Source organism: Callithrix jacchus, chromosome 18 (assembly GCF_049354715.1).
Source record: "Callithrix jacchus isolate 240 chromosome 18, calJac240_pri, whole genome shotgun sequence".
Taxonomy (NCBI): Eukaryota; Metazoa; Chordata; class Mammalia; order Primates; family Cebidae; genus Callithrix; species Callithrix jacchus.
The window spans coordinates 18,950,885-18,978,640 of record NC_133519.1 but is presented as its reverse complement, the minus strand read 5'-3'; the positions used below and the strand labels follow the sequence as shown (position 1 = coordinate 18,978,640).

At 39.9% G+C, this 27,756-nt stretch overlaps 1 protein-coding gene across 5 annotated transcripts; it reads right to left on the bottom strand.

The window, feature by feature from the left end:
• Nucleotides 1–162: 162 nt before the first annotated feature.
• On the bottom strand, nt 163–27,200 carry PYHIN1 (pyrin and HIN domain family member 1). Of its 5 annotated transcripts, none has more exons than XM_008984683.5 (11): nt 26,998–27,200; nt 21,315–21,599; nt 20,162–20,280; nt 19,453–19,620; nt 16,667–17,095; nt 14,915–15,124; nt 13,557–13,715; nt 12,980–13,084; nt 10,591–10,752; nt 3,676–3,786; nt 163–473 (listed from the first exon to the last, which is right to left on the bottom strand). In XM_008984683.5, exons 2-11 carry the CDS (start codon nt 21,577–21,579, stop codon nt 447–449), a joined length of 1,755 nt encoding a protein of 584 aa, XP_008982931.4. In that variant the 5' UTR covers nt 21,580–21,599; nt 26,998–27,200; the 3' UTR covers nt 163–446. The 5 variants fall into 5 exon arrangements, with proteins under 5 accessions (XP_008982931.4, XP_035136235.3, XP_008982932.4 ...); XM_035280344.3 differs by lacking the exon at nt 26,998–27,200 and adding an exon at nt 23,643–23,732; XM_008984684.5 differs by lacking the exon at nt 26,998–27,200 and adding an exon at nt 23,651–23,732.
• Between the last annotated feature and the right edge of the window lie 556 nt (nt 27,201–27,756).

Genomic DNA, 27,756 nt, shown 5'->3' with positions numbered 1-27,756 from the left:
TCTCTGTGCTGAGCACAGTCAGTTCAGTCTTGACCAGGGTCTTTTCCTTAAAGATCCCATCCAAACTATAAATCTCCGTGCCCCACCCTAACTTGCAGGTCACAGTTTACTTGCTTTTATGTAACTCACAGGTGGATTAAAGAGATTCCTGGGGAAGCACTCTTTTAGAAATAAAAGTTTATTTTTTTTCAAATCATGAAAACTCTAATGTAAAATATGATATGAAGAAAAGGCAAAAAAGTAAAAATAATGAAATAAAACATACCCATAATACTCCCCTAGAATTAATAACTGGTTTATATACTGTATTTCAACCAGATATAGATACATATATTATTTTCTGTGCTTCAATCTTATCTTCATAAACATCATTATCAACGGCATCAAGTTTTTACGTGGAGGAGTGCAGGCAACATTTCCACACCTGAATAAAGATTCAACAGTCGTTATTTGATATCCTTGTCCTTGGTGACCTTGAAGCAGAAAGAGATAAAAATAAACCAGTTGAGAGGCAGGTGGTCATACTTTTCTCCCTTCAATCACACTGTCTCTCCCCCCTGTGAGTCACGTCTCTTCTATTTCCGTCGGAAGGACTCTTTTCTCTTTCTCACTTTATCCTTTAATGAATGCCTGTCCTTTGAGTCACATCTTCCCCTCTGTTGGGACCATGACGTGATATTCACTCCTACCCAGCATGAGCCTAAGTGAAAGGGCAGGCGATGTCAGGGAGCAGCAGGAGAGAGAAGAGCTGGTGTGTCCAATGACAAGGGCTAAGGGGAAAGCTCTCATTGGGCAGAAAGGTAGGAGGAAGTTACAAAAGGGATTCTTGGTGCCACTGCTGTCAAGGAAGGCTTGGGACTTTTGACTAATGGCCCTGAGAACTGGAGCAATTGGAAAGCCTTAGCATTTCTGTGTGTCTGAATGTGTTAGCTTTTGTTTTGATCTTTTTGCACTCCAATATTAGCCTTTATTTGTTCCGAGAATCCCACATGAAAATATGTGACAAAGAGCATGAACTTTGTCACGTAGATCCAACCATCTCTGTTTGACCAGTATATGTATCTCATGAAAGAGGGTATCTTTGTGTTCTGATTTGGTTAGGGACATCCTTGGTAATTTAGGACTGTTCGAGCTATGTTGACCATCCTCAAATTCAACTCTTTCTTCTGCTCATTGTGTACCACAAAGAATTAAATGAATTAATACATGAAACAACCGGATTGTAAAAGATTAATGAAGATACTTATTGAAAAACCCCTTAGAAGAGTCTGAATCATTCTGGATACTCAGTAAATGAGTGGCATTATTATTTCTATTCTATCAGATACTCTCAGCTACATCCACTGTTTTAACAACTATGTCTATACTGACGTAATTCAGTAAAGGGCCCAGCAAAAATTGTCCAAGTTCAAGCTCTACAGTATCAGATGGATAATTCTTTTTTTTTTTTTTTTTTTGAGACAGAGTTTTCGCTCTTGTTACCCGGGCTGGAGTGCAATGGCGCAATCTCGGCTCACCACAACCTCCGCCTCCTGGGTTCAGGCAATTCTCCTGCCTCAGCCTCCTGAGTAGCTGGGATTACAGGCACACGCCACCATGCCCAGCTAATTTTGTGTATTTTTAGTAGATACGGGGTTTCACCATGTTGACCAGGTTGGTCTCGATCTCTTGACCTCGTGATCCACCCGCCTCAGCCTCCCAAAGTGCTGGGATTACAGGCGTGAGCCACCGTGCCTGGCCCCAGATGAATAATTCTTAGATGTCCTGTGGGAATCTCAAACTTAACTTGTCTAGAAAAGCAGAACACGTTTTTTCCCTGGATCCTGGTCTTCCTGCTGTGCTCATAGAGGTGTATTGGAGAATAAATGCAATCATGTACATAAAACCATAGCTTTTACTTCTACCCTTTACCCAGTAGATGCTCAGTTAGAAAAATATCATTATTTCCATTGTTATTTCAAATACTATGCAAGGTTTATGTGTCTGCCTGATCCAGAAATGTATCGTGATTTAATTTGAACCTCTTGTGGAAAACCCAGATAAAGTTGTAGTGATTGGAATAAAAGACTTCTTTTTTTCCCAGGTAGTAATTCTAAGCCAGTAATCTCTCTATTTGTTTTCCCAACCATTCTGTGCTCTTTGATTTAAGAGGGTCATGACAAAAGATCAAAAATAAGAATAGTCTGCTTTTGGCTTTAAATTCCAAAGCATAGAGCAACCATATTATTAAATACAAACAATCACTTAGGGATGACCTAAGATCTATAAAAGCAAGAATGTCTTTCAGAGCTAGTGAGTCACAGAGGAAGTAATCAGACATATTTTCCAGGCCTCCTGTGGAAGTGCTAGATATCAAAGAAGAAACGGCTACAGGAGTGGTTAGGTATAGCAGACATAGGACCCTAGCTGGGATTCCTGGGCTAAGGGAGGTTTAGGTACAGTCAAATAAATCTAGTTGCTATGGAAACAGACATTAATGCCTATTTAAAATGGTAGAACCTAAGAAAACTTTATGTAGTCCCTTCAAAGCCAGAATGTAGGAGAAATAAGTTATTTCCCAGAATGTTGTCCCGGGATGTCCAATTATGTCTATGAAGTAATGGAAAAGTGGATCTGAGCTGGTAATGACTACACGTGAGTTCCATCCGTGGTCACCTAAGCCAAGATGGCCAAGGAGGACGTGCTAGTTAGCTTTGACTCTCATTTATTGAGGAAAATAGAATTCTTGGGCTATTGAAACAACAAAAATATAAACAAACCGAAAACTACCACAAACTGAGAACCCTGTACACAGGTAATCTGTCTTCAGTTAGTCTGTGTGGTTGGTTACACGTCTTCAACTAAAAGAGCAGTGACATGATTCTGCTCTTGCCTTTCTCTTTAGTCACCTTCCCTCTCACTGTAGAGCACAGTCTTCTGTTCTGTAGGTGGAAGTGACTCCACTGGTCGTATCATGGCCGAAAGCAGGCTTGGATTTAATCGTAACACTCAGATATAAATTCATGATTTCACCTTTGTCTGATGTTCTCCTGGACAAGAAATCTATAATCTGAACTTATTATCAAGTATGGTTAAAGAACACTCTATTATTAGAATTTTAATAAATGTTCTAAATAAAATAAAGAGACATGATCTTGTCATGATGTGTTCTATAGTAGGAGGAGGACATCGGTGAAGTTTTTTCTGAGGAAGGGGGATCTTGGTTGACCCAGAAATATATTGGGGCAAATGAAGAGATGAGAGTCAAGGATTCCAAACAAAGGAAGTAGCTTATGTCAAAACATCAGCTATGGAAAGAAATAGGGATTTTAAATATCAACTGTAAGGTATGGTCATTTGTCATAATGGAAAATTGTGAAAGGAAATTAGAATGGAAGGTACAAACATATTGTTGTATTCATCTCTCTCTCTGGATACTTCCCCACATACACTACATTTGCACTAATGAAAAACAATAATCCTCTTGAAGATAGAAATGATTTCATAAATGCATATTTTGTGATATTGAAGGACTTAGAATCCAGTGGTGTGTCCAATTATATACTGATAAATGAATGAGAAATGTAGCAAAATAATAATATATAGTCAGAGATTAAATGAGAATCTTTTTGAAGACTCTGATTACCACTACAATTATGTTTTAGAGGTACAGGAATGGAAACAGAAAGGTGGTACCTTTAAGAAACTGCTGGATGGGGTTGGTGGAGAAGAAACAGGACCGGCCACAGTTGGTGGGTTGGTTCTACGGATCTTAGACAATAACCGTGCTCCTGGGTGGGCTTCATCCTTTTGGAATCATAAATTTGGGTAATTTAGTCTTCCACTTTATGACAGAAAGAAATTTCTTTTCTGCTTAATATTTTTCTATATAAGTTGGATGTAATACATATGTACATGTGTGTATGTATGTGTGTGTGTATGTCTCTCAAAATCCCTTTTTATAGAATCCTCCCTCTGCTCATCTCTTTGGATGCTGGCATACATTTAGCTTTCTTAGCCTACGTTTCAGCATACACAGAAGCCAGCATTATAGTAAAAGAGAAGACAGATCTGAGTTGGCAATGAGTTAGGCACGGGTTCTATTTGAGGCCACTTCTGCCAAGATGACAAAAACACACTGCCTGTTTACTGATCCACCAGGTAAAATCTGTAGACACTCTTCAGGAAAATATGAACTTTGGGTAACAATAACAAAATAATAAACAAAAATCTAGTCACCTATGGAGAACTCCTGTAAGGAGTAGGTCTGTCTTCAACTCACAGGTGTGAGGGAGTCATAGAGGCTGTAGGCTGGGTCATTGTGCATCTTGGGGCTTGGGTGAAAAACTAGATTAGAGAATAATGACTTAATACTCCCCTTTCCTTTCTGTAAGTTGACTTTTCTTTCTTTTTTTTTTTTTTTTTTTTTTGAGACGGAGTTTCGCTCTTGTTACCCAGGCTGGAGTGCAATGGCGTGATCTTGGCTCACCGCAACCTCCGCCTCCTGGGTTTAGGCAATTCTCCTGCCTCAGCCTCCCGAGTAGCTGGGATTACAGGCACACACCACCATGCCCAGCTAATTTTTTTGTATTTTTAGTAGAGACGGGGTTTCACCATGTTGACCAGGATGGTCTCGATCTCTTGACCTCGTGATCCACCTGCTTCGGCCTCCCAAAGTGCTGGGATTACAGGCGTGAGCCACCACCCCTGGCCTTCACTATCTCTTATAAGGCAGTTCTGGTGGTAACAAATTCCCTCAGCATTTGCTTGTCTGAAAATAATCTCGTTTCTTTTTCATTTATGAAGCTTTGTTTGGCTGTATATGAAATTCTTGCTTGAAAATTATTTTCTTTAAGAATGCTGAATATAGGCCCCAAGCTCTTCTGGCTTATCTGGTTCCTGTTGAAAGGTCTGCTGTGAGCCTGATGGGGTTGCTTTTGTAGGTGACCTGCCCCTTCTCTCTAGCGGCCTTTAACATTTTAAAATTCATTTCGATCTTGGAGAAGCTGATGATTGTGTGTCTTGACGATTGTCTTTTTGTGTAGTATCTCTTAGGAGTTCTCTGTGTATCCTGAATTTGGATGTTTGACTCTCTAACAAGGTTGGGGAAGTTTTCATGGATGACATCTTGAAATATGTTTTAAAGGTGTTTGCTTTCTCCTTGTCTCTTTCAGGGACACCAATGAGTTCTAGATTTGGTCTCTTTACGTAATCCCATATTTCTCAGAGGATTTTTTCATTCTTTTAAATTCCTTTGTCTGTCTTTCTTTCTTTTTTCTGATCAAGTTATTTCAGAGAGTCAGTCTTTGAGCTCTGAGGTTTTTTCCTCAGTTTATTCCATTCTGCTGTTAATACATGCAATTGCATTATGACATGTTTGTATTTTTCAGCTTTATCGGATCAGTTTGGTGTTTTTTTTTATGATGTCCATTTTGTCTATCAGCTCCTGTATGATTTTATTGAAATCCTTAGATTCCTTGGACAGAGCTTTGGCTTTCTCTTGAATGTCAATTATCTTAATTCCTACCCATATTCTGAGTTATATTTCTGTCATTTTAGCCATTTCAGCCTGGTTAAGAACACTTGCTGGGGAACTAGGGCAATCATTTGGAGGAAAGCGAAAGCAGACACTCTGTCTCATCTGTGTGTGCTAATATTAACTGTGGTATAATTTGAGTAGTTAGAAACATTCCCTGGATGTTTTCAGAGAGCTGAGGCTTTGGGCAGAGTTTTTATTTCTAGCTGAATTCTTGTCCATGGTTACACAGGGGTCTATATTAGCAGAGTATTTTTGTGTTGAAGTTTTGGGCTGTGATCCAGTAGATGGCGCTTAAGTGTGTTGGCCAGTAGGTAGGCTCTTGCCCTGCCGTCTATCTGCGTTTCCTCAAGATGGCAGACGTGCTCCCTCTCACTGCTCTGAAAGTGTGGGCTTCTTTCTCACTTGAGTACTGGCTGCAGATGTTGCCTTGGCACACTGTAGCTCTGGGATGAGCACAGACTCTATGTTCCCTCTCCAGCTTGGAGGCTGCAGGAGAAGACACCTTAGCAGTGGTTATGGCAGAGGGCCTTTCCCTTGTCTCTTGGTGGTCCACCCCAGAGAAATGAGGAGCTGCTATCCACCAGTGCAAATGGCCGAGGATGGGGCAGCTGTGCTGTGGGCCCAAGCCAGAGGGTCCCTGTTTGGTGATGAGCAGGGCTACGGGTGGGTCACAAGGGAGACAGACTGAGTTCTTCTCCCTAGGGCAGCTGCAGCTCACTGGAGATGTAAAGCACTCAGAGCCTTTGCTCCTTACCCAGTATGAAGGTTGCAAGGGCAGTCCCTCTGCAGCAGCAGTGGCAGAGGGGCTTTCAGTTGCCTCTGGGAGCTGCACCTCGGAGAAATGCAGAGCCACTGCTACTGGGAATGTTCAGCTGGGGGATGGGCAGTTACATTGCTGGCCACAACTGGGGGCTTTGCTCATTGAGGAGTGGGGCATCAAGGACTCACAGGGAGGAGAGACTGTGCTTCTCCGCCTCTATGGTGACTGTGAAATGCTGGAAGCGCAGGAGAAACTCGGGTCTTTGTTTCTTCCTTGGAATGAGGGTATCAGGTGTAGAACCACTGCAGTTGCCTCTGGGGCCCCCTCCCCAGGAAGACACAGAGTCACTAGCCAGGGGGTATGCTCGGCCATAGATGGGGCAGCTGTTCTGCAATTCAAAGCCAACAGCCCTGTGTGGTGAAGAGTCGGGGTGGGAGCTCATAGAGAAGGGAGACCGGATTCCTCTCCAATGCTGGCTGTCGTGTGCTGGAGGTGACAGGGTAGTGACCAGGCCCTTTGTTTCTTTGCCAGCCCAAGAGCTGCAACAGTGGGGGAGTTGTGGGTTGTCTCTGAGACTGTCTCCTCAGACAAATGCAGAGCGGAAGTGTCTCCACTGAAGTCTTCAGGAGAGGACGGGGTAGTTGTGTTCAAGTCCCAGGCCTGAAACCCCTACCCAGTGAGGAGAAATGTGAACAGGGACCCACGTTTACAACAGTCCGACCACTTTTCTGTGGGGTGGCTTCAGCGTGCTGGGGATCCACCCATCGCTAATCACTGCTCATCCTCCAGAGCCTGAAGGCAATTGGCATGAGGGCTGCACGACAGCAATAATGGCAGCCTACCTTTCCCTCTAGGAGCTGCAGCCCAGGGAAGTCCAGAGATGCTGCAGTCACCAAAGCCCAGGTAGGGAGCAGCTGGAGTCCAAAGTCAGGAGGTCCTGCTCAGTGAGGAGAACAGGCATCGGGAATCCACGTATAAAACAGTCTGGCCACTTTTTCATGAGGCATCTGTGCTGTGCTGGGGACCCAGCCAGTCCCTAGTCACCACACACTCTCCGGGGCCTGAAGGCAGTTGTGGCAATGGCTGTGACATAGCAAAAATGGTGGCCTTCCTCTCCCTCTGGGAGCTGTCCCAGGGAAGTGCAGAGCTGCTACTGGCCCATGAGCCCAGGCAGGGGGCGGCTGGAGTCCTAGGCAAGTGGACCTTATCCTGTGAGGTGCAGTGGAGGTGAGGCTTGCAGTCCAGCACTGCTTAGTCCCCTGGACTCAGCCCCTTTCCTGAAGGCCTTCCCTATTGCCAGAGTAGCAGGTGATAGTTCCAGGATACTCAGGGATTCATGCTCCAAGGATTCCTCACGTGCCTGAGTGGCGGGTCTGCTCAGGCTCCACTTAGCTCTCCATGTCAGTCTGAAGGCTCCAGTGGGGTGGTTTCATGGGGTTATCTCCTGCACCCACAGTGGCAAAAGTACATGGTAGAAGTAGGGGTCCCCAGGGACCCTCACTCACTCACCATTTCCCTGCAGTGGAGAAGCCTCTTCTGACTCTGTGCCATTCCCAGGTGAGCAATTGCCTTGTCTCACTTTTCTCCATTCTCCATTCTCCACGGGTAAAGTGTTTTCTTGGTGGATCCCATGTGTCCACCTGAATGTTCCAGTTGAAGATCTAGTACTTACTTGCTATTCTCTTCTCTCTACAAAAGTGGTGCACACTAGCTGTTCCTAGTTAGTCATCTTGGCCTTCAAAAGCAGTATGTTAAATGAAGATTTAACCTCTCGTCTCCTCAGTATTCAGAAATATGAGATGTGACTAATAATATCATCGAGGCAGTGTAAGGAAGAACAAATAAGAAAAGATGCACAAAGTACATATAATTTACATTTAGCACACTTACTATATTTGTAAATTTGGGGAATATTTTTAAATCCAATGTATTTCAGTTTTCTCTTATGTATAAGGGTGAGAATAGCATTCTCATGACTGTATTATGAACAATGAATGTGACTATAGATATATGTATAAATATAGAATGCAGGTTTGAAAACCAGTACCTGGCCGGGCGTGGTGGCTCAAGCCTGTAATCCAAGCACTTTGGGAGGCCAAGGTGGGTGGATCACAAGGTCAAGAGATCGAGACCATCCTGGTCAACAAGGTGAAACCCCATCTCTACTAAAAATACAAAAATTAGCTGGGTGTGGTGGTACGTGCCTGTAGTCCCAGCTACTCAGGAGGCTGAGGCAGGAGAATTATTTGAACCCAGTAGGCGGAGGTTGCGGTGAGCTGAGATCGTGGCATTGCACTCCAGTCTGGGTAACAACAGTGAAACTCCATCTCAAAAAAAAAAGAAAACCAGGACCCCTGTAAATACTCAGAAAGTAGAATATAATTTATGTTTGGTATTACACTCTTTCTGCCAGTATTTGGATGTCTAGTCTGATCACTTATGTCTCATATTCCCTGTTTACCTTTCTCAAAATTCTAGATCAAATTGGCATGGAAAGTATCTTATTAAAGAAACTTCTTTATTTCTACCATCTATTGACAGAAACATCTTGAGTTGTTATCTTCTCAAAACAATCAAATCAAACAGTCCATCACAATGGTGGAATTTGGATGAGAAAATATATACTCTGGTTGACTAATATTTTAAATTACTTTTTAAAATTTCTCAGAGTAATTCTTTCCCTTATCATCCCTGGTCCTGATTCTTTTCAACTTGCATTCCTGGCTTTAGGTTAACATAAAAAATCAATGATGAGAATAGGCTGCTTCTTGTTTTCAATCCCAATGCATATACAACCTATATCAGATAAAATCTTTCAGCAAACCCATAATGAGTGGAACAAGACTTTCCTGCTCATCTAGTGAGCCATAAGTAAGTAGGTCGATACTATTTTTTTTTTCAGGTGGTAGTCGGACACCCAAGAAGAAATGGCTGCATGATGTGTTTAGGTGTTTGAGGCCATAAAGGTATAAGATCCTCCTGGGATTCCGGTGCTCTAGAGATGTTCATGTACAGTAGAATAATTTGTACAGCTTTAGCAAGGGTTGTGATTAAGATTTTGGCAGGTAAGATCTAGAAATTCCTGCATAGGCCTATTTAACCAATATACTTGAGAAAGGCATTGTTTCTGGAGATGTTCATTTACATGGACATTAAAGTGGCCAAGAGAATTTGGATCTGAGGTTGCAATGACTGAGCAAGGGCTCCATTCACAGATACTTGTGCCAAGTTGGCAAAAAGGCACAGGCTGCTAGCTCAAATAATACTTGAATAAACTATTGAGACAATATAGTTAATTAAAACTAACTAGCTAAGAACTACAAAGGTAACAACAAAAACAAAACAGAGCACTTGAATATAGGAAGCCTGTCTTGCAGAGTGTGTAGAAGGTGGTAGAGGTGTCTGTTGCTGGGTCAGAATGCAGCTTGGGGCTTGGGTAAGAAACAGTTGTAAAAAGTTGCGATTTAATTATTTTGCTTTTCCTCCAAATTTCCCACACTTTCACCATAAATACAGGCTGCTGAACCCCAAGTGCAGGTGACTACAGGGGTCCCATTATGTCAGAGGAAAAGATAATCTGGAAAAAGAATTGATGCACATAGCATGAACTGACTTCATCCCCTCTTGTATTCTGTTCCTCTGAGGTAGACTCTACTTACCCTCTGAGCTTATGGTATAGAAAGGGGGAAAATCACTCCTTCACTCCAGTTGTTCAAATGCTATCACCAGGAAAAATAAAGCGAGCTAGGAAAGCTCATAAGTGAAGGACCCAAGAGAGCCAACAATGAGAGGATCTCATCTAATCTGAAACGTTGGTACCAGTGAGGACTTGTCCTAGGTAGGGATTTAGGCTGTCACCTATAAAAAAGTGGGTTAGAGAAGAGACTGGAGAGAGTGATCCCAGCGAAGGAAGTAATCTATGTCAAAGCTTCTGACTTGGAAAAGAGCACAGACAGTTTCAAATAGAACCTGAGGTGTGGTCATGAACGAAGTGAAAGGATGGAAGGTAACTAGAATCTCCAGAATGAAGACATTCTTGTAATCACCCTCCTTTATCTGGCTACATCCGCACAATCTGTCTCCACACCTGGAGAGTAATCCTCTTGAGTCAGAAATTATTTCGTGAACATATACTTTGTAAATACCAAAAGACAAACACTAATAGGGTCTCAACGAATATACTTAACTGATGATGATAAATTCTATTAAAGAGATTGTATGCAGTAGAGATCAATGAGGTGCCTATCATGATCCAGTCACCCCAGTAATTATGATGTTGTGAAGCACAGGAATAGGAAATGCACGATGGTACCTTGTATGAGAAACGGCCTGATGAGGTTTGTGGGCATGGCTGAGAAACCCGATGCTGACACCCAGATGGAAATGAGTCCTTCACTGCAGTTTGCTGAGGCTGCCTCTGCTCTGGGGCTGAATTCATCAGGAGTTTGACGTCAGAAGTTTGAGTAGTTGTGTCCTTAGTTGTTGGGAAGAAAATAGATTATTTTTTTCTGATTAATAATTTTCAATATGGGTCAAAACATGATAAATATTTTATTTTATCCTTTTTTTTTTGGAAACAGAGTCTTGCTCTGTCAGTCACCTAGGCTGGAGTGCAATGGCATGATCTAGGCTCACTGCAACCTCTGCCTCTCAGGTTTAAGCAATTCCCTGCCTCAGCCTCCTGAGTAGCTGGGATTACAGGTGCCCTCTACCATGCCCCCCTAATTTTTGTATTTTTAGTAGAGATGGGGTTTCACCATCTTGGCCAGACTGGTCTTGAACTCTTGACCTCATGATCCACCTGCCTTGGCCTCCCAAAGCGCTGGGATTACAGGTGTGAACCACCATGCTCTGCCTATTTTATCCATTTTAACAGAATCCTCTCTGTGCAAATGCTCTCTGGAATATCTGTATAAATGTAAAAAAAAAAATTTCCTAAATCTCCTCTTCTGTATACACAGAAACCAGAATTACAAACTTTGCCCTAAAAATGTCTGATGGGTGTTTATTATCTAAGTCTTTTTAGTCAAGGAAATACACAAATGGGTACCTGTTTTCTGTTCTTCAGATTTAGGAAATCTAGCTCTATCTATCTATCTATCTATCTATCTATCTATCTATCTATCATCTATCTGTCTACCTATTTTATCACTGTGCTGGAAAGATTCTTTCAAATCCACAATTCCAGATGCAGAATTCTACTGTTTTGTGGTCTGTATCAGTTAACTAGAATTCTCTGGGCTGTCAATCATATTTAGAAATACTTAATAATCTACTTTAGCATTTGGAGTAAATGTTTTTTTTAAATTTTTTTTCCCAAAATCAAGGACATAGTTCTTCTCAATCATATAATTTTCTCTATTTTCACTGATTTTTACCATTCCTTAATAACACATTAATTTCCCTAGTTCTACCACTTCTAGAATTTGATTATCTAATATATAAAAAGCACTCTGTTAGAAGAATGAAAGGACTCTAATTCTGGAGAGTGGCTTCTGTATGACAAGGCATTTTATTCACTCTGGCTACCTGATTATTTTTGAGAAGGCCTGTGTAGAACTTGGACTATGGAAACAAACCCATTACATGACACTGTCAATTCTGAAAATTTTAAAATAAATTGCTGACATTAGCATATGTCAACTTCTAATCTAAAGCCACATATGATCATAAATCGTTCAAGTTTTACATTTCAATAGGGCTGGATATGAATCCTGACTCTAGCACTGTCTTTGGGGACTTGAGGAAGATTTTTAATGTCTGTATATGTCTATTTTCTTCTACGTGAACTGGGAAAGAAAGTAGCATTCTCTTGATAGTTATGAAGAAGGAATGAGATAATGTACATCAGGAACAACATTTAAGAACCAACACCTAGTTAAGTGCTCAAATCGTAGAAATATAATTATTGTCATTGTTGTTCCATGTTCTGTGCTGAGACTTGTAGTTTTTGACTGTTTCGCAAATATACCATGTGCTATAGATGTTTCCCACACTTCCTGGATTTGGGGGAAACCTAAATTGCTGAGGCTGCCTCTGCTCTGGGGCTGAGTTCATTAGGAGTTTGACATGAGAAGTTTGAGAGGTTGTGTCCTTAGTTGTTGGGAAGAAAATAGATTTTTTTTTCTGGTTAATAATTTTCAATATGAGTCAAAACATGATAAATATTTTATTTTATCCTTTTTTTTTGAGACAGAGTCTTGCTCTGTCACCCAGGCTGGAGTGCAGTGGCATGATCTAGGCTCACTGCAACCTCTGCCTCCCGGGTTCAAGCAATTTCCTGTCTCAGCCTCCCGAGTAGCTGGGATTACAGGAAACCCCAACTCAAGTAAGTATGGAAAACATCTTACATCATAAGCCTCTCTGTTCACTTCCGTGAAATTAGTAATTTACTCTCACTGACAGGAGGCTCTGTAAAAGCAAAGAATAGGAGGACTCATCAGTTCCGCTATCTTGTATCATTGAGGACTTGCCAAAGGAAAATATTTAAGCTGGCATCTGAATTTTTTTTTTTTTTCTGGGCCAGAGTTTCACTGTTGTTACCCAGACTGGAGTGCAATGGCACGATCTCGGCTCCCCGCAACCTCCGCCTTCTGGGTTCAAGCAATTCTCCTGCCTCAGCCTCCCGAGTAGCTGGAACTACAGGCGCGCACCACCATGCCCAGCTAATTTTTGTATTTTTAGTAGAGACGGGGTTTCACCTTGTTGACAAGGATGGTCTTGATCTCTTGACCTCTTGATCCACCAGCCTCAGCCTCCCCAAGTGCTGGGATTATAGGCGGGAGCCACTGCGCCCGGCCTGGCATCTGAAATTTAAGGAGATTCCTGTCAGTGATGGGATGGGAGAAATGGATTCCCAACAACGCAATAGCATGTTTTAAAATGTATACTTGGAATATTTATTTCAACTTGGAATGCTGAAAATAAATTCAGAATAATACCAGTAAACAAAGGGGAAAGGTGGGAAAGAAACTGGAATGTGGGTCATAGCACTCTTAGTCTTCATCTCTGCTTGTCTGGCCATTCCCCCTCCCAGTCTCTATAGGTAGAACAACGTAAGATACTAACCCTCTTGGGATCAGCAATCATGGCACAAATAAACATCTTAGATATCAAGGGTGATAATGTGGTGGCATCTCACTGTATGCAGTGAGTAAATAAATGGGTGATTTAATTTCATCTAGAGATTGTACACAGTTAGACTGTTGAAGGAGTTTCTCTTCTAATCCCTAATAATCCTGGCACTTTATGTTTGGCATGGGACCCAGGAAATTGTACCTTGGTAAAGGAACTGCTTGATGGGGTTGCTGGCAGCATGTGAGGAGTCTTGCTGGGATGGCATTCACGTGGGAAGGTTGTGCCAGCCTCTGAAGGTTTTGGAAGCTTCAGTGCCATGCTGTGGGAGTCAATGCTTCTCTGCTTTATTTTCTTACATATCTGAAAGCATTCATTTTTTTTTGTTTAGTGTTTTTTAATATCAGAGAAAGTACACCATCTTTAAATATCTGAGAATATCATCCTTTATTCCATTCTAATAGATGTCATTACCTCTAAACATTGCCTCTATCTGATGTACTCCTCTAGACAACTGCCAACATATTTCTATGCTAAAATGTAAAATGTTCTAACATTCTTAGTAAAATAAAATCTTTATTTACTTATTTTTAAAAAACGAACTTCATTTTTTTCTTTATGGCATAAGACAGATGAGAAGAGGGCTGCTTGTCACCTGTCTTGCGTGAGTTTCTGACACATTTCCACATATTCCAAAGTCGTACAGAACTCACTATGCTGTTTCTCACTTTTAATATTTGTATGCCACATTTTTTCTGCCTGAAATCTTTCCAATGTCTGTCTTTACCTTGTTAACAGCAGTAGTATCTAGTGCACACTGATTTGTCATAATGTGCAAGGAAGGTAATGGGATATGAACCATATATCCGTGATCTCATTTAATTTTCAAATCAATCTCAGGAGGAACATTTAAGCTATTTCTCCAATATCATACAACTAATGAGCAAGGTATATACCAACCCTATCTCACTGCAAAAAACTTGCTTTTGATCACTAATTAAATTAGGCCTGTGCCTTCCTAATTTCTTCCAATATTTTAATATTTAGCACAAGTTTCATGTTCTTTTGAAGTCAATAATGAATGTTATTCTCTCAATAGATTTTAAAAATTTTCTCTATTTATTTATTTATTTATTTATTTTTTGAGACGGAGTTTCGCTCTTGTTACGCAGGCTGGAGTGCAATGGCGCGATCTCGGCTCACCACAACCTCCGCCTCCTGGGTTCAGGCAATTCTCCTGCCTCAGCCTCCTGAGTAGCTGGGATTACAGGCACGCGCCACCATGCCCAGTTAATTTTTTGTATCTTTAGTAGAGACGGGGTTTCACCATGTTGACCAGGATGGTCTCGATCTCTTGACCTCGTGATCCACCCGCCTCGGCCTCCCAAAGTGCTGGGATTACAGGCGTGAGCCACCGCGCCCGGCCTGTTTTCTCTATTTAAATGTAAGTGCAAGGGCGTCATTTGGTTTCTCATGTACTCTGCAGAATTTTAAGTGTAAAACAACAGAAATATGATTTCCGAAAACTTAAAGCGAATGATTTTTATCTTTGGAAAACTAACATTTCTGTCTCTATTTCTCATCTGGATGAAACTATGCGTTTCTGACATCAGTTGTAACACATCTTTCCGCATTCTCAGTCGAAAGCAGAAGAGTTGAAGCTTATCTCCTTTTTCACAGGGGATATTGTGACATTCTCCTTTTCCAACTACATCCATACTCCCTGTTTTATCCAGAATTTCATAGATTGTCACCTTCCTCTTTACAGTTTTCTGCAACAAAAAATTAATATCATGTTGGTGAGGACATAGTAACCACCTTACATAATGGAAAGTCTTTTGTAACAGATTAAAACAAGATGCAAGACATCAACTCCTAGTACAGTATGAACATACAGTACATGTGCCTTAGTTTAGACCATCTCCCAGAGCTCTCCCTTGATACTCTTTTCTGTAATGTTCTAAGTATTTCTATGACAGTTCTAGAGCAAAGGGTTATCTTCTCAATTTCAACTTTTTTCATTTCCAGGACAACTATGCTTCCCAAAGCACCTTGATACTAAGGAACCTGAACTCTGGTAGGGTTATTTGGCCTCTACCCCTATGCAGAAAGAATAAGCATCTGTTACAACTCATCATTCACCATGTTATGAGGAATCTACAATAAAAAGCAAGCTTCTATTAACTATCTAATTACTCTTTTGACTTTCTCTATGTACTGAATCTCTTTCAACGTCTGCTCCCATCTGATCTCAGGTCTTTAAGCTCAAATGTTCCAATCTCTTGCTCATCAAGACTATTACCTGTCATTCTAGATATGTATTACTTTTTTTTTTCCTCTTAAAAATTTTTTTTTTTAAAGACAGGGTTTCACCATGTTGGTCAGGCTGGTCTTGAACTCCTGACCTCAGGTGATCCACCCACCTTGGCCTCCAAAGTGCTTGGATTACAGGTGTGAGCCACCATGCCCAGCCTAGATATGTATTTCTAAGAATAATTTAAGAGTGTGTGCAGAAAGCAATGCTGGTAAAATAAAAGATTGTTCTAGAAAATAAATATAATGGGTTGTGAGCTGTCGGTCATCTAAGAAATTATTGGAATCAATAGCCAGGTATAGATGGTTTTCTGAGATGGAATCTCTCATGCTAACTAGTTTTATGAATTTTGACAGTAACATATTAGAAAAATTATTCTGCTCTTTTTGTTTTCGGTGACATGACGTGTCTAATATTCAAGTACAGATTACCTAACTTTCCAAGTATCACCCGAATTCTATTTCTCAGTTGTTCAATACTTTTTGATGAATGGGTTTCCTTTGGTCTGAACATTGTCCTACCCATTTTCGGCATTTGATTTCCAGGTATGAACAGTCAATTCATTTGTTGCCCTGACTGTCAAAACTGGAACTCAAGCCTCAAAGGACAATACTTCATTCAAAATGAAAGTAATATGATTTTTGCTACAACTGAGATTATAATCAAAGAAATAAATTTAGTATTATGCTAGATCCCTCACTATTCTTGATTGTTATGGCTCAGAATAGTCATAGCTGATGAAGTCTCATGGTTTCTCGGTGAATGCTTTACTAAAGAACATCAGGGTGACATTTTGGAAAGAAAAACATTGGAAGCAGAACATTAATGGGTTTCCTAATCTTGGTCTTAACCTTGAAGAAGACTATCTAATTGTCAGTCATTTTGATAGAGCCCTGAGTTCTAATGTTAAGTAAATATGCAAAGTTCCATTTAGTACATCAGGGCTCTTAATTTCAAGTGTTTTTGTAGAAAATGCAACAAAACAGCTTTGATGCCTTACTTTATGTAGTGTAAATAATCCATACACAATGTCTCCTGAAGCTTGTTTGTGAAGAATATTGATCTTCGGAGTTTTCCTTGCTCTTCTGATGACATCCTTTGGAACCTGAAACGTTTGCTCAGGACCAGCTTCAGATACAGAAGAGGCTTCATTCACCTCTAGGAGACTATTATATTTAAAATAATTTGATATAATGATGATTCTCTTTTTAGTGAATTTCCTCTTCAAGTTGATGTTTAAAACCTTCACATGAAAGAACTCTGTCTGCGTAACCACTGTAGCATGAAACATTCTTCTTCGATTTTTTTCTGAGGATTCATATTTAAATATCTTTGTTGCATTTAGTACCATCACTCTCATTGGGTCTTTCGAGCAAATATTTTTTCTGGCAGTTGCCTGACGCCTGACCTTAGGTCTTAGGCTTTGTGCCTGGTAAATAAGAAATACAAAAAAACAAATTTTTGAGTGAGGAAACAGAACTCAAGTCACAACTTTGGGCCCCAAAACTTTATAGATGTGTAGAGCAGGATACAGGGAAGGAGAGGATATCCTAAAGTAGTCTAATAGCCAGAGGAAGTAATATAGGAGGCCACATGGTAAAAGAAAAAGACTTTTCTCTTAACAGAATAAACCTTAAAATGTAAGATATAATAGCAACATAAGACAAGTGGATACTGAGCCAATTATCATGAAGTTACTTAAAATAAATATTAGGATAAAATAATGAATTGCACTTTTATTCTTACCAGCTTAAAATAGATGAAATACAATTGAATAGTGCAGAAAATGGTAAGGGATGTCTACCAGAAACCACATGTAACAAGAGGGTTTAGTTATTACCCACGTAGACAGGGCAATTTTTAGAGGACAACTCATACTTTTCCTACCTAAGATAATTACTGTTAAAGCAGGTGATAGCACCTGGGGGCTCAGCCCCCCCGAAAGCCCTCATCTCAGTAGGTTCAGGCTACAGACACTCCGCAGACCGTCATTTCCACCACTGCAGCCTTTCCCAATGTCAGGGCTCTGGGAGGTGGCATGCTGACAGAAAACCCAGGATGAGAGTGGATTGTCTTTCATATCCTTTTTCTATAACATCCAGGTTTCCTTAAATTGCAGCAGAACACATTGATGGCGGAGAAGTAGTTCAATTTCAAGAAAAAGTTCTGGAGGAACAGGTAGGCCTCATCCACAGACGAGCAGCTCCCGGCCTGGTCTGACCTGGACTACACACGGCGATCATTTGTGAGTCATTGGACTTTATTGGATCTGACTTTTTATCAGTGTGATCCATTCAGCCTAACACAGAACAGTCCTTTCCCAGTGCAAGTGAATCAGTAACAGTAGACTCAGCCATGAGAATATTAGTAGTAACAGATATGCAACTTCACAAGGAGCCACGTGAATCCAGGACGTGCATGAAGGGGATCATATAACCACTCAGAGAGACATAATAGGACAATACCTCGTAGGATGCTGTTTTCAGAAAAAATACGTGTATACATAGGAGTAAATATGAAAGGGTAGATAGAGAAATGTGGCATGATATGGATGCTGGAATTTCACATAAATTTAAGTTTAATCTTATTTGTCTACCTTTATTCCTTTTTTTCTGAAATAGTCTTAAATAAGTACAAAATCCAATGACAGGTTAAAGGTAATAGAGCATGTTCCAATTACGGCTGGTGTTGTGGTTTCATCCCCTGTTGCCCCTGTTGCCCATCACAGTTGATCCCCTCTATTGTGTATCAGAAATATAGAACATTCATTTTTATAATAAAGCTCATGAGAGTTTTGATTAGATTTTAGACTGTCCCTGATAGTCTAACAGTAAAGGCTGACCTGTCCAAACTGAGATGAGTACAACCGTATAAGGATTATCAGAATCATGCAACTATAAATTGTAGTTTACTTCCTTTCATTTGCAAGTCTTGGTGTATGGTCTTCTGTCTGCCTACATTTTCCCAAACTCCTGAGCTCTCTTCCCTATTCCATCCTTTTGGCCTCACAATAGGTACCTTTGACTGAGTCAGATGACCTTTATTTGTCCTTTGCTTAGCTCTAGTGGTTCATATCTTAGAACATGGTTTGCATTTTTTTATGGAGTAAAGATTTTTATTGGGAGCTTCCCATGAGGCAGACACTGAACGAGGCCCTGGAATACAGTGGTCCACAGAATTACAAAATAGCCTTAATCTTTTAACTACTTTTAGTAGGTGGAAAAGATAAAAACATATTAACTTCGGTTGTCATAAGTCGTAGAAAAGAAAGAAGTTCCCAGGAAACAGAACACCATGAAGGTTTAACCTAAGTTACAGGGATCTGAGGATTCCCTGAGGATAAGATCACAATATTGGGATCCAGAGGGTAGATAGGGTTGGCCAGGTAAGAGGTTTAAGGTGAAAGAAATATGGTGTGTGAAAAATCCTAAAGTGAAAAGGAGCACGGTGTATGTCAAAGAAACTCGAACCAATTAGTGAGCAAGGGGAAGAGGTGAGAAACGGTTGGGGGCAGTAGATGGTGAGTCCATTGCTGAAAGATTCAGATTCTACAGCTCTCCCTCCCTTCCCCAAACAACACGGGACAGAACACTTCCTGAAGTCAGAGATAATCTCAAGTTCATAAAGCATCACTGTGGAAGCAAAATATTAAATGAAATAAACTCTCAGCCTATACATTTGATTTACTGGCTGATTATGGAGGACATTTGTCAGTAGAAGATGAAAACAGATTCCTACGTTTTAGGTTGAAGAAAATGAATCAAAAGCAGACCGGAAAGAGAATACCTCAGTTGAGGAAGTGTTGTGTGGAGTTGATGATGAGGGCCGGGGCGGTGGGGAATGGCTCCTGGCTGTGGACATGCTGGCTTCTGCAGGACAGGGAGGCTGAGTCTGCTCCTTGGACATCTTACTCCTTTTGGTTCCAGTCTCTTCTTCAGATGAGTTTTTTCTTTTCTACAAGTAGTTATTTTTTTTTGTTAATTATTTTAAGTGCCAAATGAAGCAGAGCACATTTTCATTACAAGGTAGTATGTTTATTACATATAAATTGTGTTTCTTGGAAACTTAAGTGGGTGCTGTACATCCCCAAGCCAATTGAAAGAACAGGGCATAGATGGTTCCACTTAAAAAAGGGAGCAGAGAAAGTAACACACATCACTCCTTAATTACTTGTGTTTTGGGATGTGCTGACTTGCAGATAAAAAACAATGATTTTTCAAACATGGGCAAACATTTTTGTATTTGACTCTCAAGTTAACATCCCCTATTGGGGATGAAAATATAATACTTATTTTACAGAATTTACATTACGTTTACTAAAGTGTTTAACTTGTTGCCTCGCAGAAAGATGATCAATTACTATGTAATTTAATAAATCTGAAACTTGATGGGAAACATATGAAGAAATAACTTCCTGCTGGAGAGATTGAGTGGAGGAGCCATAGCAGAGCTTCCACGGTGAAACCTGAAGCCCGCCCCTCTTCCTGAAGCTTACCTGAGCCCCAGGAGTCTCCTCTGCTCCTTTAGCTGTGAGAATGTGGCTTGGAGTGGATTCAGGTGTAGCATGATCCACTTCATTCTGCTGCTTCTTCTTAGATGGGGTTTTTCCTTTGACTGGAAAAGATTCAATTTTACTCACGACTAATGAAGGAAAAAGGAAGATGTGTAAAAACCCAGAGGGACAGCTGAAGCAGTTCAAATACTGCGTGCTCTTAGCACCCGCTTGAGAGTTCAGGTGTGGTTTAGTCTACCTCTACTGCATTAGCCTAGTCTGGCTTCCAGGAGGCCAGCAGAAACAAAGGCACAGGCACTGACTCATACTCCTCGGCGCTTTCATCGCTCTTCCCCTGTGCGGTGAGTACATTCTTCCTGTCCTCTGAACTCAGTGAAACCTTTTCCCAATCCTGTTCTCCTATCATTTCCTTTTAAAACTTAAGGTTCTCATGATGCTGACACATCCTCCAGATAATCTATTTAAATGACAGAAAGGAGTGAAAGGAGATGTTGTATAGGTTTGTGAGGTGAGATATGGTGAGTTTTGACTTTGTTTTAATTATTTTAACTCAATGATATGACAAGAGAGGTCTTCATACTTCCAAGAATGATGCTTACATTTAAATTCTGTGTTATCTTTTGTATTATAAAGGATGATGACATGTTGAATATTCTCAATAAAACAGACATTACTTGGCTAAAGGTACATATCTTAGATATAAAGAACAATTTTTATAATTTTATTTTGTCATTATCTAATCTTTGTTTTTTTTGGTGGTGGGGGAGTGGAGTGTCACTCTTGTTGCCCAGGCTGGAGTGTAATGTCACGATCTCAGCTCCTGCAACCTCTGCCTCCTGGGTTCAAGTGATTCTCTGGCCTCAGCCTTCCAAGTAGCTGGGATTACAGGCCCACCACACCTGGCTAGTCATTATCTAATCTTTTGAATGCACTGGAAGTCACAATCTCTCTTCAATTCCCTCTCCTTTTTGTGCATTTACTGCATCTCAACTCCAGTATGTGTCAATCCACGTTAGTAATGGCATGCTGTAAGTTGTCATAACTGATTTGTCACAAATGGAGAAAAGGATGTATCAGTTGACTAAAGTGATCTGGGGATGGTTGCAGGGAGTAGGTGTTCCCTCTTCCCAATTACCTTTTAACGTTTCTTTTTTAAGAGTTTCAGCAAGGTTGCCAAGTGTTGGTATTTCTTTGATAATTTGTATTAGTTTGCCCAAACCAGCATCATCTGGGAACTTTTCCTCCATCAAGTCAGCAATCTGAATTTTGTCATACTCGTCTCTCATTTTTGAATTAAGTTTTAAATCACTGCTCAGTAAGGACTTAACCATTCTAAAATGATAATCATTGATGACCTCTAATCCTTTTAGTAGAACAATTGTCTTGTAGATATTTGCCATCTCTAAAGATACCAGTGAGCCTGCAAGAGAAAAATGTCATACAGTGTTACACGTGTATACAGATTATCTAAAAGATGTATGCCTATGCGAGTTGAATGGCCATATGAAAAGTTGTTCATGAATATGTGTGATAAAGAAGGACTTAATGACCAAATGTGTTACCATAGAAATTGAGTGAACTGCTGCTTTAGGAATGTCTAAATAATTCTTCCCATTGAATAAGAATTGTTGAGTTGGGTCCAGGTGTTAGAGGGAGGTCTGAGAACAAGCTATAGTCTCAGTGTTTAGAGTATGGGCTGTGCAATGTCAAAGTCTTTGTTTTCTCTTCCCATCCTTTATCGGGACTGAAGTCTACTCACCAAAGCCTGCCTGTTGTTTCTTAAATCTTCCCACACCCACCACTATAATTGAAGTGTCCTATGTGTAAATAGGGTAAATAGGGGGGCAGCCTCCCACCTTGTATGAATAGCTTTCTGCCACAACACTACAGTTTCTTCCTTTTCTTTTCTTTTTTTTTTTGAGATGGAGTTTCGCTCTTGTTACCCAGGCTGGAGTGCAATAGTGTGATCTCGGCTCACCACAACCTCCGCCTCCTGGGTTCAGGCAATTCTCCTGCCTCAGCCTCCTGAGTAGCTGGGATTACAGGCACACGCCACCATGCCCAGCTAATTTTTTTGTATTTTTAGTGGAGACGGGGTTTCACCATGTTGACCATGATGGTCTCGATCTCTTGACCTCGTGATCCACCCGCCTCGGCCTCCCAAAGTGCTGGGATTACAGGCTTCAGCCACCGCGCCTGGCCTACTACAGTTTCATTCTGGGGCACTGACCGTATTCTCCTTAACTCTTCCCTAGTTAACTATCATTAGTATCCTCTTCCTTGCCCTGTTTGCCCTCTGTGCCCATAAAACTATCACTTTCCTGAACATCTACATTTTCTCTATTGCAGAAACACAGGATTTATCGGCTGGAAGTATTTCAATAGTTACTTGATTTGTCTAATACATTTTCATTACACAGACCCACATTTCTCTCTATAAACTACATTTTTGTCCCACTGAAATCTTTCAATATTTGCCCATTTTCTTTTCAACAGTTCCTCGCTTCTTGTATTATTTTAGAAGGCTGTGAATAATCTGCATTTGTTTTTAACCTGTGGCACCTGTGTGTTCCTTATATTGTACATTTCAGAAGTATAAAACCTATCGGCATTTTCATGTTTCATAACTTTGCTAATTCTCTTCTCATTGCTTGGAAAGCCATTCCCACATTCCTCTCTCTGACTACCTCCCATACAACCTTTAAGACTCAACTGAGGGTTTGTCTTCTAGAAATTTTCAGAGTCCCCTTATGGACAGAGTGTCACTCCTTGGGACCTCTTTAGCACCTGTGCACTTTAGCACATGATGACACTCAGAGCATGGTATGGATTTGTATTTCTTTTCAAATTAACACAGCACATTGGAAGGTCGAGGCAGGAGGGTCACCTGAGATCAGGAGTTTGAGAGCAGCCTGGCAAACATGGTGAAACCCCGTCTCTACTAAAAATACAAAAGCTAGCCAGGTGTGGTGGTGGGAGCCTGTACTCCAAGCAGCTTGGGAGGCTAAGGCAGGATAATCACTTAAGCCCAGGAGGTGAAGGCTGCAGAGAGCTGAGATCATGACACTGCACTCCAGCCTGGGTGACAAAAGCAAAATTCCATCTAAAAACAAAAACAAAAATAAATGTTTTAATTTTAGAAACCATGTATTTGTGTACCTCTTGCATAATTTAGATATTTAAATGTCTGGGGCTGCTAATTGCTTTCTTCTTGAGAGACCCTGAGTTTCCTTAGATTGAAAAGCATAGAAGGAAGGAAAAATGTGTACAAGGACATATAGTGAAACTGAAGAAGATAAAAAAACAAATAAATAGTCTAAGCCTCTGTGTGAGCACTGCTCAGTACCAAGCTTGGATTTTCTAATCTTTTTAGGCAGATTCGTGGGAAGAAAAACACCAGCTGAGGTATATAGACAAAAGAAAGAAAGTTTATTTACAAGGAAAGAAAAAAAAGAGTATTTACAAGGATACCTAGAGACGCTCACAAACTTCAACACCGGCAGTAAAGCAGCACGGGTTTTCACCAGTCCAGATCAAGTCACCACCGAAGCTCAGCTCGGCTTCTGCTAAACAATCTTTTATACTTTTTAAAACAAAGAAGGGTCAAGTCAGGACACTGTCCACGTCTTCATCATGTAACTAACATCCTTGAGGTGTTTACCAAAAATTGGATCAGGGAACTGGCCAGGTTCCCAGATCTGACTCCTCAGAGCCTTTTTTTGCATTGGGAAAATTCTGAGCTTGGAATGTTCCCAATGATAAGGAAATGAAGATGTAGAGTCTGTCCATGACTTGTAAACGTAATTAACTCCTTCTGTTCCATTACAGCCTCCGGGAATGAAGAATAGATCACTTGCAAAGAGCCAAAAATTACATTGAAACTGATTCTCAACAGCAAAACTACTCGAAACAGGAAAATGGAATCATTTTTATATAATGCTGGTACACAATCCCATATAAATTGCTAAACAAAAAAATTTAGAAATGGGAAGTCTTGATTTGTTTAGTGAGTGTGACAACACAATTTATTTGCAAAATGAAACCAAATGTGAGGTTACAGGAGGCCATGTATGATTTTTATTTTCTCCACTTAAATGCAAATGCTCATATGTTTTGTTGCTGAAATATTAGTGGTTTTGCTTTTGCAGTAAGGATCCTGATAACACTGGGTTTTCTAGAAAATGTGCATTAAAGAGTCTTTATAAACCTCCAAGTTCTGAATTTCAAAACATACCGAACTTCCTGGGTACAAAAGAAATGCTATCACCTTGTCTTGAAGAAAAAAATAATTTTAAAACTAGAATTTCAATCTAAACAAAGTGATATTTAAACAAAAGATCCACAAAAACTATTTTCTGAAGCTCAAGGCCTACATAGTTTTTCCAGACAAAGAGGCACACCAAACATTTTTGGAAGTACTTTTCAATTGAAAATTTTAAATTTAAAAAGCTATAGGCCAAAGGACAAGTAAGAGTGAAAAAATGAACTTGATTATATGTGTCTATGTCTTAAAAAGAGAGCCCTGATCAAAGAAAAGAGAAACAGAAAGGGAACCAACATGGTAGAGGGAGGAAAGAAAAAGAATATGACAGTTTACTGAAGTAATTGTCTTAGAGGGTGAGATGGAAATATAAGTTTTTTTTTTTAATTTTTAAATTTTTTATTGCGTTTTAGGTTTAGGGGTACATGTGCAGAACATGAAAGATAGTTGCATAGGTACAAACATGGCAGTGTGTTTTGCTGCCTTCCACCTCTTCACCCACATTTGGCATTTCTCCCCATGCTATCCCTCCCCAGCTTCCCCCCCGCCCCATTGTCCCTCCCCTATTGCCCCCAAAAGACCCCAGTGTGTAGTGCTCCCTTCCCTGTGTCCATGTGTTCTCATTGTTCATCACCGCCTATGAGTGAGAATATGCGGTGTTTCATTTTCTGCTCTTGTGTCAGTTTGCTGAGAATGATATAAGTTAAAGACAAGGAGGAGAATATAGAAGTGTTGTGAATCAAAATGAAGATAGCAGAAACAGGCTAAAATATGTTAACTATTAACTCATACATAAAAGGCCTGACTAGTTAAATGACAACTTTTAGCAAATTTGACTTAAAAATTCTGTATGTATGTTTATCAGTAAAAGATCACTTAATGGTGAAAAAAAAAAGTAAATTATCATGCAAGGAGGAGCTAGAAGATAGTCAGTTTATGTTAGCATCATTTTTCAAAGGTCTTAAGACAAAATGTATTATCAGATACCACATGATAAGCGGATCAATTCCTGGGAAGATACAAGAGTTTAAATTATGAATTTAATAATAATCAATATGTATTATTTATCATTACTGTATAGTCCTTCACGATAATAGAGTGCCATATAATATATTTATCCTCATATACACACATTCACACACACACTGCCACAAATATAAGTATTTATATGTGTATGTTTATGTATGGAAACATGTATACATGATCACATACACACATAATATACATTATATATATATGCATGTGAGCATATCTATAATATATATGAATTGAGAGAAGTATAAGAAAATACAGTTGTATGGTATATTTTATATCTTTAAATACTAAATGAACAAGGTAAAAAATCTATATAACACTTAAAAAATTTGAGCAAAATAAATATTGACAGCAATATTTATCTAACATGTATAAATTCTGAAATCACTTAAAATCTCACATTCTGTTTAAGCCACTGAAATATTACACCAGGCTATACAGAAAGTGTTCTAAATATTCTAAACTTTGACAATATAAATCTATTTCAAATTGACTTCTCTGCCTCTCCCCTATACCTTGCCATTAGAAAAATTAAAGATAATTAACTTTCAGGAGGGCAGGAAATAATCTTAAAATGTCTGAAAAACTTCCTCTTACACCTGATGTAGAATGAAGCTGATGTAAAAGTTAAACATACTTATGAAAACATTGACACCATTTATTTGAATAATCGTGCTCACAAAATGGATAAATTTTCTACTGTGTGTGTGCATTTATAGAATAATATATTTATAAAACATTCTCATATATGTTCTCACATATGTTCTCACTATGGAGATGTATTTTTTTCTTAATATTATTACCTAATACTTAGTGCACATCATTATCTTGTCTTATTTTTTCTTCTACTTTCATTTTGGGTTCAGGGAGAATATGTACAGGTTAGTTACATGAGTAAATTGTGTGTCTCTGAGGCTTGTTGTACAGTGATCCCATCATCAGGGTAGTGAGCACAGTACCAGACAGGTAGCCTTCCAACCCACAAACTGCTCCCATCTTTCCGTCTCAAGCAGTCCTCGTGTCTACTGTTCCTATCTTGTGTCCATATGAATTCAATGTTTAGCTTCCACTTATGAGTGAGAACATGCTGTATTTGGTGTTCTGTTTCTGCATTAGTTCATTTAGGATAACGTTCTCCAGCTGCATCCATGTTGTGCATATACACCATGGAATACTATGCAGCCATAAAAAGAATGAAATCATTATCTTGTCTTTTGCCCAGACCCCAATGGCCACCGAGCTTTCTAAACACAGAGAATTTGTTTTAAAATCTACAATGGTCAAAATGCATGTTCCTTCATTCATGCTTTAGTTGTGGAATGAAAGATGTCTACTATCTTTGAAGTAAGTAAAGAATTAGAATTAGTAACTGCGGTTTTCACTTTTCTGCATATAGTTGATACCAGCCCTCCTCCCTTTCTCCAACTGCCCTGAAGAACCAATATTGAGTTTTCCCTTATGATTTTGTGAATTTTGAGGAAGCATCCAGATCTTTTCTACAAGAAACACCCACAGTACTCACCTTACTGGGAATTTCTTCAATGGTAGTCCAGATCTTGAGATCTTCAGAAATGTGGGAAACAAGGATTGTTTTGAGTAAGGAAGTAAACCAGTAACGCTGTCAGAAACGCATAATGTTATAATCTCCTGAAATGCTAAGAAAATGAAGTACTTTCGAAGACAACAAGGGAAAAAGGCCCTCCTTAGAGTCACTTGACCCATACTGGCTTCCTCATATTCTGCTACTTCCCCAGGGAGAGAGGAGTTGTGCAACCATGTATAGACGCCTCCCACCAGTATGTTTTAGCTTTCGATTCTGTTAGAGACAGTGAAGAGTTTCTTTCCTGTAGGTATCTTAATGAAAGTAAAATTTGTATCAAAGTTATAGTTAAATTTTTTTTCTTACAAATATTGATAGCTGAATGAAGTTCCAACCTTAGAACTTTCTTAGCCAGTAGACTTACATGTGGGTCATTAGGGACCTCTATTCTGTTGAATGATTGTCAAATATAAGAGAAGCAAGGTGGCTTCTTCTCCATCCTATCCTGTGCAGAGTGGCAGCCACAGGAGGAGATACTGGTGGAAGCATCTATTGCCACCAGTCCTTTACTGCATCTCCTGGATGGGAGAATGTCTGCTATGAAATTGCAATTGGTTTAAATATTACCTGAAGCATTCACCCAGTTATTAGTAGTTGACAAACCTAGGGATTGCCAGATCAGAAAGTTATTATGCTATGTAAATCCTTTCTCAGATATGTATAAAGAAGTTTAACACGAGC

Coding starts and splice junctions, on each gene's coding strand:
- PYHIN1 (XM_008984683.5), bottom strand. CDS start 21,579: ATGGCAAATATCTACAAGACAATTGTTCTACTAAAAGGATTAGAGGTC. Junction 17,096..19,452: donor ACAACACTTCCTCAACTGAG/GTATTCTCTTTC, acceptor CTTATTTACCAG/GCACAAAGCCTAAGACCTAA. Junction 3,787..10,590: donor CAGGCCGTTTCTCATACAAG/GTACCATCGTGC, acceptor TGATTCCAAAAG/GATGAAGCCCACCCAGGAGC.